The sequence below is a fragment of the Mastacembelus armatus genome, chromosome 3 (genome assembly GCF_900324485.2).
Source record: "Mastacembelus armatus chromosome 3, fMasArm1.2, whole genome shotgun sequence".
NCBI classification, from domain to species: domain Eukaryota; kingdom Metazoa; phylum Chordata; class Actinopteri; order Synbranchiformes; family Mastacembelidae; genus Mastacembelus; species Mastacembelus armatus.
This window is the reverse complement of record NC_046635.1, coordinates 11574003-11584899: the sequence shown is the minus strand read 5'-3', so window position 1 is coordinate 11584899 and position 10897 is coordinate 11574003. Positions and strand designations below refer to the sequence as shown.

The following is a 10897-nucleotide window of genomic DNA, read 5'->3' as shown; positions in this document are numbered from 1 at the left end:
TTTTATATAAATTGGCTGAGACGGGTTCATGGATTATTTTCTTTCTGGCAGAAAAATAAATGACCTGTGAGTTTATGATAAGATAACATTAGAATGAACGTAGCCACATTGTAATTATCTGCGGGTAGGGCATAATTTAGCGAGAGGTCGAGATAAACCGCAAATTGTTGGATGATCTGTACGTCCTCGACATTTGTGCAAGAACAAACAGGAAACTGAATAAACGTAGTGACGTCATTGGTGAGCGCCTCTGCTGGCCTTCGAAATGGGCTCGACTCCCTAGCCTTGATTTTTCCAATTGTCCCTCCGCATATCAACATTTTCTAAAGAAAAGTGTCTTCGCGATGACATGTGGAGGTAGGTCTACGGAACGGGATAAGGCTGGGGGCTGCAGGGTGCATATACTGTGCACTGCCATGTTAGTTTGGAGCAGATGTTAGCCGAGCACTGCTGGGGTGGCTAGTTCTAGCTGCTAGCCATGTAGCTAGCTAGCTAGCCTGAACCTCTGGGCTGCTGCTCTGTGATAAATAATAATGATAGTATATGCCCTCATATAACATTAGCCACCAGTCTAACTTCACACCCACCCTTAGTGTTAGTGCGCCGAGTGTCATGCTGCCATTTTCTTGCGTTTACGGGAAAACGATGGCTGCAATAGCTAGCTAACTTTAGCCAAGGGAGCTTCAAGTGTGTTCAGGGATTTGTTGAGGAAGCAGGTTTCCTGGGTTTCTGGACGAACCTGGATCACCAACTGATGTCAAAGAGAAGAACAGCTCCTCTAACTCGAGTGTATGATAAATGAGTCAGTCAGAAATTTAATGTTGGTGTCGACTTTAGAGCAGTCGGGTTGTTTGTTTATGTCAGCTATGTGTAAAAGGCAGAGCCAACATCTGGAGCAGGCTGCTCATGTCATGTTGGTGCCATTCAGGAAGGACAGAGGGGCCATCTGTACATCAGTTGTTTAATATTCAACCACGTTATATGTACTTTGTTAAACCTAAACGTTTTCTTGTTGTAGTTCTTTAGACTTAAAATGAATAAAAAATAATAATAAAAGATGCATGCACTATGAAGGTTTGATTAAATCCACAGTGGCAGACTGAAAAGACATCTAGCGTTCTTCAATCTGATGAAGTGGTTTGGCTGTCAGAGTTAATGCAGTTTAGTGAGGAATCACAGGTCTTATGGGCACTCATAATATATAATATAGTAATATGTTATCCCTGTTTACAGTGGTATCACTGCATTAGAGCTGCAACAGTTTGTTAATTGATTGATTACTTGATTCAGTTAAAAAGAATTGGGTGACTCTTGTGATTACCATCCACTATTGCTTGTTTTAAGAAAGAATCAGTGATAGAAATAATTTAAATGACATGATAGTTGCAACCTTACACTGCACATACTATGATTATTTGATTATGTAATACATGGCATATTGCTGGGTTAGTTTTGAAAAAGCAGTTATAAGTCATTATTCACTGCTTTATTAAAGCTGCAGTGTGTAACATCTGAAAGATTTAGCAGCATCTAGTGGTGAGATTGCAAAATGCAACCTTCTGAGCACTCCTCACATCCCAACACCCGTTTCCAGGTACGAGGGGAGAGTACAGTGGCCATTACCTTTAAAATAAAACAGGATTTTCAATCTAGAGCCATTGTTTGTTTGCTTTTCTGGTGTACTGTAGAAACATGGCGGTACAACTAATGGCACAATATGGCTGTCTCTGTGAAAGGAGACCCGCTCGCTAACTGGCAAAATACTGGCAAAATGCTGAACTGCCAGAAAGCAGAAATGTTCAGAAATATTCAAGCATGTGCAGTGAAATCACATGCACCGACCCAACAGAATTTGAATCACCAATGTTGTATTTTTTGGGCATGTGAAGTTCGTATTGGGCAAAGCTACTTTTTTTTTTTTTTTTTTTTTGCTACTTCAAGTAAAGTCTTCAAAGAGAGCAGTAACAACATTAACTAACTAACATTAATTAACTAATAACTACTAGGTTCTGTTTCTGCAGTGACAGATCAGTGTAGCAGTAGTATGAATGTTTACCAGCCATGGTTAATACAAAATTCTCATTTTATTGGATTAGTCTAATGTGGAGTGTATATTAATATTATGTTATGTTTTGTTATGTTATTTACCCTTATTAGTCCCACAGTGGGGAAATTGCATTACACACACAGCAGTGAACACACACCCGGAGCAGTGAGCTAATCATTTTAACACTGATGTGATGAAGTTTTTTTTTTTTTTTTTTTTTTGCCTTCCTCTTTTAGGTGAATTGGCAGATGAGGTCAGCCAGGTGATTTCAGAACTGGTTCCTGTGCAGGCTGACTGGCTTGCAAGTTTCAGTTCCTGTGCAGTACAGTAAAGCTACTCGCTTGGTTAGAGGATTGCAATGAAACCAGCTCAGGAGCGTAACCAGGAGTGCCTGCCTCCAAAGAAGAGGGACCTCCCAATTAGTAACAGCAGTGGAACTGGAGGAACAGGGGGATGTGGGTCTATCGGAGGAGGTGGTGGAGGTGGCGGAGGTGGCAGTGCTGCTGCAGCTGGTATTGGAGAAGATGAAGTTGTTCCCATCCACAACTCTGCAGTCAACAGTGACACTCAGGGAGGGACCCCATCTGGAGAGTGGCTGCGAGCTCAGTCAGGGCTTCACTATGGAGTTGATAATTCTGATGGCATACCAACAGTGCCCATTGATCAGTACATGCTCTACAAAGTGGCACTTCCATCTGTTACCTACTCGCCTACCAGTCTTCACCCAGTGTTAAGCCACATTTCTTCAGCCTACACTGTACATTCTCCTCTGATACAGCATTCAGGCCTTTCCTACCCTCCTCTTGGTTATGCTCAGATCCCTCATTCCTCTCTCCAGTTTGTCAGTTCCCCATATCCTGCAGTACCTTATGCTTTACCTCCTGGCTTTGTTCCAGGATCATTAATCTCCCCCTCAGGCACAATTCCTCAGCCCCATTCAGTATCCCACCTTGTTCCCTATCCGTCTGTCATACAGGAAGGCGTTGTTTCCCCACCTCCCCAGGCCCAGCTAGCTGCTCATACCTTTGCCAAAGTTGCAGCATCTGGCAGCGTCCCACTGATGCTCCCCTCAGAGCAAGCTAGCCAGCAGCATCTCGGTACTGTAGGAGTCCTGCCTGCAACAGAGCTCAGCTCTCGAGGGATGCCAATCTTCTATGAGCCTCAGGGAACCAGGGCTGCCACTGCCACCAGAGACCCCCATGGTGCCCGGCAGGAGAGTGAAGCAGAGATGAATGGAGGAGATAAAGAGCAGGGGGCAAGGGAGGTTGTACCAGACTCAGCCTACACTGCCAGAAATGCACGTCTGCCGCAGGGATCAGCCAGCTCTGCAGCACAGGAGCATAGCCAAGACAGAAGCCAGCAGAACCGAAGGCTGGAAGAGAGACGCTCGCCTGGTCAGCGCAGCACTCCAGACAGCGACCTGGAGGTAAGACACATCAATAATTTCCTAATGTGAATTATGTATTTGTGTAAATTTGAATATTTCAAATTTTTAGCAGTAAACTGACAGGAGAAGCATCCATGTAAATCCAAAAGTATTTTAAATAGCCAGGGATTACATGATACTTTTGATGTATATGTAAATGTTTAATTTTATGTCTTCTCAGTCTCTCCTGTTATTTCAGGAAAATTTCTTCTGCAAACTAAGAATGACTTTTTGAATACATTTTTCCATTTGGTATAAGCGTACAGTAAATGGCTTCCATTTACATTTGGCTGCCTAAGCAGGAAATCCAAAAAAGCTTCTGTTGTGTCTTACTTAAAACAGAAATTACTGCACCCATCTCATTTGTGATGTGCTGGATCAGAGGAGCAGTTTTAGTCTTGGTGGTTCGTTTTTTGATGGATATACTTAGAATCCACACAGGTATTTAACGGTTGTAATTCGGGCTGCCGTGGGATCATTGTTGCTGTCAGAAATCATGCCAGGAGATGGTTTATAATTGCTCTGTACCTTAGAGCAGAACTAAAAGTTGTCTAACACTTAATCCCTTTGAACATCTCCAGGTGCAGCAGGTGGTTGGTCGTTTGGCTTCCTCAGGCCAGGGTGGCGGTGGAGGACGGAGAGAAGTCTCCTTTGCTCCCTTGAACCTCTCTCAGGGTGTCCAGAGAGGTCGAGATGTGACGACGGGTGTAATTTCTGGCCGAACTGCGTATGTGGCCCAGCCTGATTGTTACAGTGACCCCAGAGTCACCAGTGTCCAGCAGCAAACAGGGCAGCCAGGCCATGCTGTCATGCTTGCCAATGGACAACCAGTTCTAATTCCCCTGGAGTATCATCTGCAGCGCCAGCCCCAGCCACCACAGCAACACTACCCAGGACAGGCTAATGATGCCTCAACCACCATGGCCTCCCCAAACCTAAGCTTTAAAGCCTCTGATTCTTCAGCCACAGCGTGCCTCCCTGAAAGAGCAGAGCCAGCCACAGTTCAGCAGCAGGTTCCCAAGCAACCTCCTGTTCAGCCTATACCAGATGCAAGTCCGGCCTTAGCTTCAAGCCTTGCTGCAGGCCCGGCTCCCTGCAACCCGTCACACTTCATGAAGGGGGCCATTATCCAGCTGGCTACTGGGGAACTGAAGCGTGTGGAAGACCTTCAGACTCAGGATTTTGTGCAGAGCGCCGAGGTGAGTGGGGGGCTGAAGATTGACTCCAGCATGGTGGTGGACATCCGTGCCAGCCAGCAGAGACCAGGTCTGATGTCACTTCACTTTACTGTGGGGGAGCAGCAGAGCAAAGTGACCATTGACGTGCCCCCAGAGCATCCCTTTTTTGTGTTTGGCCAGGGCTGGTCATCCTGTAGCCCAGAGCGCACAGCCCAGGTCTATGGCTTGCCCTGTCATCATCTGCAAGTCGGAGATATGTGTGTGTCCATCACCCTGCAGCAGCAGCTTCACTCACAGCAGCAGAAACAACCCCAACCCCATCATTCTCAGCTGCAACAGCAGCAGAACCTGTCCAGAACATTAAGCAAAACCAACGCTACGTCAGGAGCTGGTCACCAGCTTATGGGGCCTCCTGCCCCTCAGCAATCACGACCTCATTTCAGGATAGATCGCATCCACAGAGAAAGACTGAGGGATGGAGAGAAAGATGTGGTTGACAAGGAGGAAGCCATGCATTTGGGGGTTGTTGGACACACTGAGTCGCCCATCAGACCAAGCAGGACCTCGGCAGAACATCCTAGGAGCCAGAGCAGTTACCACTTGCAAACAGAGGGCTCCGCTTTTGTAGGGGCGGGGATGGGGGCAATGCAGGCTGTACTGGGTGCTTCTCAGAGGCGCTGGTCCTCACCTGGCCTCCAAAGACACAGTATGAAGGGAGATGAAGGACCACGCGTTCAGTTAAGCACCTCCGGTCACACAAGGCCCTCTTTCATCCCACAAGAGGTCAAATTGTCCATTGAGGGGCGCTCTAATGCAGGGAAGTAGCATCACATTTTTAGTAGCAACTATAGAAGAGACACAAGTAAGAATGAGTCTGACAGGGAGAAAAAGAAGAAAAAAAGAGTGCGAATGTAGCCTCAGAATGTGAGAGATTTTGCACACCTAAAATACACAGAAATACAAGATCTTTGTGTTGTAGTTCTGGGTGTCAGTCAGCCAAAGGATATGAGCCTGTGGTTTCCAGCTGAGGTCTGACAGGGACATAAGAAGCTGAGTAGAAAGTATGTAGCTGATGAATTCTTACACACTGCATAGAAATGCTCCCTCCATCCCTCCTTTGTCACCACCTCCTCATACCCAGACTTGAAGGTTACCGTTGCATTCGGAACAATATTGGATCTTTTGTGACCTGTCTATTTGAAAGACCATGGACTACAAAGAATGTGTCTGTATCACAGTAAATCTACCACCTGTGCAGGTTCTGATGTATTCAGAAGACAAGCCGGTCATCTTTTAGATCCTGTTTCCTTTAAAGCATTTACCCAAAAAAAAAAAAAAAAAAAAAAAAAAAAAAGAGTGGAGGTTACTGACATCAGCAGCTTCTGTGGCGGTGATGGCTCTGTTGATGCTAACTGTCAGTGTACGTTACATTATGCTTCTCCAGCAGGAGTCTAAAACCTCTGCAATCAGCAGGGATACTCTCTCCTCCTTCCTTTTCAGGAGGCCGGTCTGCAAATGATGGGATCGTCTCTCAGGCCAAGTGTGGCATGTCCTACATGTCTTACAATCAGAACAGTGATAAATCAATCAGTCTGTGTGTTCAGCAATCTTTCGAAATTCCTCTTTCATTTCACACCATCGTGTCGCCTGCTTTAGGCTGTGTGGCCTAATGTGTGCCTGTGGGTGTGTGTGTGTGTGTGTATCTGCATCAATGCTGCAGATTGGAATAATTCTTTGTTCTCTGTGTTAAGTAGAGATACATTGCATTCCAAATATCCCCAGTGAGAATATCCATCATTTTAGTGTGTAACTTTTTCTCCTAGAGAATAATTTCCCATCCTGAGCAACACCCTCCCTCCTCCTCATTGCATCTCAAAGCGTTCCCGACCAGGCTGGTTCATTTTCATGAACTTTTCAAACAGAGTGAATAACGAGAAGCTACTTGCTGGTCATCTCTAAAGTCCTGTTGTGGGAATGAATTAGAGTGACATCCACTTCAGCTTAAAGAGTGGAAGAGCCATGCAGTTTGGCTCGGAGAGAAGCCCTGTGTGTGACGTGGAGGTCTTTGTCCTCAACCTGAGTTATTCTTTGCTCAGCTACCAAATTAAAGCAATAGTTCTTCTTTTTACAGCACACAGCTGTACTGCGCTCCCCCAGGAGTCTCTCGTCATAGGCTGGTTTATATCTCCATAGGTCCAAGCTGTAAGGTCTGCCCTCTTCTAACACTGGAAGGTGATGCACCTCATTTTCACTGATCCTTAAGAGTTCTTCAGAAGCAAAGCATGCCTTCGACAGCTTTTCTTACAAACTCTGTGTAGATAAAACCACTCCTCACTCACTCTTCATCTCAACGTTGATATCTTATTTTCGCAAGTGCATCTCCAAAAGAGGCTTGACTCCAATAACGTTGCGATCATTATCAATTTCTCTCCTGCCTTTGAACGTACACGACCCCTTCTTTTGTACCAGGATATACTTTATCCAGTGGAACCTTTGGTTATCTCGTGTTGCACATCGCTCACTGATTTCACACTGACGTTGATAATAGGAATCACAGAAATGTAGATGCATTTTTAATGAAGGGAATGTGTTTGAAGTATTGTTGTTATGTGGCGAGAAAGAGACTAAACTGACTTGCGTTTTTAACTCTGTTTACAAGCTAGCCAAGCTGAATGCTGCAGTTTTCTCCTCCTGACAGATTGTCTTTTATCCTTGTCACTGAAATAATCCAATAGGGTGAAATTGAAAATAAGTGCAATTAGACATGTCAAATCATTCAGAGGTTTAGACTCAGACAACATTCCTCACACAGACATTCCCATCTAAAAGTGTAAACCACACTTTTCTTTTTGTCTGGACTTACCACTTTCAGCACTGTCGAATATTTTCCTTTCGATTAGATGTTCTCAGACAAGAGGATCAGTTCCTGGCAGTGTTGTGTCTGACTAATGTGTTGGTGCTGTACTTGCAAACTTCTCAACTAGTTTGTCCATGAGCACAAGACACGGTTGTGTGCTTAGCTGGCCTCTTCAGCTCAGCCCTCAAAACCCTCATCTTTCTGTCAGCCTCATTCAGACTCTCATTCTGAGTTTTTTTTTTTTTTTTTAACATTTTTGTCTTCTGACATACCTATTGGTCGCTGTAATCATTCCTCCTGTCCACACGGGCTGATTCCTTCCTGATGCTATGCCAGTGTGAAACCAAAAGGCATCCATGTGTGCAGTAACACACTTCAGGTTTTTATTAGCTTTCTGCAGTTAGACATATCAAGTGGGTGGCAAGCAAACCAGGGAAAAGAAGAAATTCCACACTAAAATACCATACCTTTGGTAGGTAGGTAGATAGATAGATAGATAGATAGATAGATAGATACTTTAGTCATATCATCATATGGTATGTGATTAGTTTAACCCAGAGCGCTGCTGAAGCCTCACATTAGAAATAGCTGAACATTTTAAAGCATTTGTGCACAGTTTAAGTCCTCATTCTGTGCACATAAATTAAACTGTAATCGCATTAGGGAGGGATCTCTTTATGGTCAGTATGGACACGAAGAATAATTACAATGAGTATTTACTCTTTAAAGATGCGAACTTATTGTTTAACATGCTTTGCATGGAGATTTTATTACAGTTCAGAATACAGCTTTCCATCCGAAACTCACCACGCTGAGATTTAATTTTCCACGCTGTAAGGTATACCTGAAAACATTTCTTGTAGTCTCAGCATTTTCTATGCAGTAAACTCAGTATTGGTCCCTCGCGCTTGACCCTTGTCAAGCCCGATCTTGTCAGCTCTCAGGAGGCAACCTGGTTAGTACTTGGAAGGAGACCGCCTCAGAATACCATGTGCTGCAAGCAAATGTTGGGTGTCGGGCTAGCAATGAAGAAACGATGAGCATCTCCTCTGAAGAGACCTCATCTCTTGATGTGGTCACCAACACGGGTGGAATTAAAAACTCAGAGCTCAGTATTGTGCCCTTCATTGTCTGGTCTGAAGCTGCAGGAACAGTTGGCTGATGCAGTCATGTTACACTGATGTCTGGTTCTAGGTTGTTGCTTTAAATGAGTTTTTTTATAGGAATACAAACCAGTGTTTTTGCTTTGATTCAGTTTTTTTTTTTTTTTTTTTTTGCTCAGCAGTCCCTGTGATTCTTAGTATAACACACTGACAGATGATTAAACTTTTATTGTCTTCTTCTTTTAATGCCAACAGTCAGAGCCAAATCACTCAAATTTGCATGTGTTTGTCCAAGCATTACTTTGGCACGATCACCAAGCCACATTGTATTTTAGGTCAAGATGCATTTGATATGATTGAAATGGTGCAAGCAGTGCCACCTGTGACTTTTACCTCCTGTTAATTCTCACAGCAAGACCATCCTGTGCAGCCATGAGTCTTCTCATTTTTGCCCCTGCTTTATGAGCAGCGCGTGGCCCGTCAAAAAGGAAAGCTCGACTTCTACCAACATTTCTAATGATTCTTATTCTCATCACTGATACTCTGTTGCTGTATGTAATTGCACTAAATTCCCTCCTTTACAGTGTTTTAAAATGTTGGTAAACTGAGAGAGTTTGAAGAGTTTCAAAATGGAAAGCACACAAAAATCATGGAGAAATCACAGGTTGTGTGTTTCTGTAGATAGATGTATTTTTTGTATAGCTAGTTTTGATGCTTGATGAAAATGCCTTAATATGTGCTTTGTACAATGTGTGAAACTGAAATAATGGAATAATGTTTCTGGTAGAGTTCAGGCTGCACAAGAGCAAATCAGAAATATGAAGTCTTGGCACTTGTCATGCTCTTGAGCAGAAATTGATATTCAGATGTTTCAAAGGGGGACAGTGACAGTACAAGCATGAAATCTGCAACCTTTTGTTTGTGTTTTATTTCATGTTTTTCATTTTTCATTCCTGTTTTGTTTTTTATAAAGTACACTCTAAATTCTTAACATTTAATTCCTGATTTTTAAATTGCATGGAAGTGAAGTAAATGGAAGATCTTTGCACTTTTTACATAATGATGCCAAGAGTGTCAGCGGCAGAGGGAAATCCATTAATTCCACACACACATTTGTTTTTATCATTGTTGCACATTACTTTTTTTTTTTTTTTTTTTAAATTCTCTAGAGTTAATGGACGTGTTTGGTGTCTTGTGCTTCGCCCTACAGTCCCTGGACTGCAGAAGGCGGGTTTTAAGAAATCAGATAGCTTTTCACTGTTGGTAACGTTAGGGTTTGTTGTGTTTTGTGACCTTAGCAGTGAACTACTTCCTGTTGTTTGATCCAGGGTTGAACTGAAGGTGAATCTAGGACGGTTTTGGTGTTACTGATGTCAAATTAAATCAGGAGATTGAAAGCGGTTAAAAGTTTTAATGAAGTCTGTATTTTCAGATTTGACATTGAACCTTTTTTTTTTTTGGCACAAGGTGACACTGCTTTTTATGTGACGTGTAACTTATCTAAAAAAAAAACAAAAAACAGCATCTTTATTTTAAATGCCTAAATCTGCAAAATATATGCAATGATGTAAATGTAACATTCAATCCTCAAGTATAATCCAGGTTGTATGAACTTTGTATAGTGAGTTTTAATATCGTATGGCTGTACCAGTATGTATTGATCTTTATCAGAAGCCTTAGAGTTGTTGACCCAAAGTGCTCCCTTAGAATACCCTACACCTACCTGACTTTAACAAAGCATTAATATCTCTATTTTGTTGCAATTTCATTTGTACCCTTTTGGAATAAAATAGATTTGTACTGTATATTTGTACCTCTCTGTGAACTACTTAGGGTAGTTTTTGTTTTTTTGTTTTGCTGTTTTAATTCTATGTACTTTAAGGACACAAAGATATTGTATTTTTATTGTTACTGCTAACTTGGAGAGACTTGCATTTATCATGTTTGTTAAGTAAACACAATATAATATATATATATATATATATCAATACATATATATATATACAAATATAAATATAACTATTATCCAACTTGCATTTTGTGTGTTTTTTTAGTCATGTGTTTTAGTTACTTGGTGCTTTTAGAGGATGAGTGGTTAAAAGCAAAAGAAACAATACCTGAATATAACGGTGTAATCAATCAGAGGTTCGGGAGCATTGTAATGTTTAGACTGATACACCAAATATTAAAAAAAAAAAAAAAAAAAAAAGTCAAATTTTCACTGGAAAATCTAAACATAGGAATATAAATTCAGATGCATGTTTTTCAAAGTAAAATACTCAAATC

General features: G+C 42.3%; 1 protein-coding gene across 1 annotated transcript; it reads left to right on the top strand.

The window, feature by feature from the left end:
• Window positions 1-235: 235 nt before the first annotated feature.
• atxn1l (ataxin 1-like) lies at window positions 236-8762 on the top strand. The gene is made up of 3 exons (XM_026320396.1): window positions 236-357; window positions 2284-3473; window positions 4055-8762. Exons 2-3 carry the CDS (start codon window positions 2406-2408, stop codon window positions 5474-5476), a joined length of 2490 nt encoding a protein of 829 aa, XP_026176181.1. The 5' UTR covers window positions 236-357; window positions 2284-2405; the 3' UTR covers window positions 5477-8762.
• The last annotated feature ends 2135 nt before the right edge of the window (window positions 8763-10897 follow it).

Coding starts and splice junctions, on each gene's coding strand:
- atxn1l (XM_026320396.1), top strand. CDS start 2,406: ATGAAACCAGCTCAGGAGCGTAACCAGGAGTGCCTGCCTCCAAAGAAG. Junction 3,474..4,054: donor CTCCAGACAGCGACCTGGAG/GTAAGACACATC, acceptor GAACATCTCCAG/GTGCAGCAGGTGGTTGGTCG.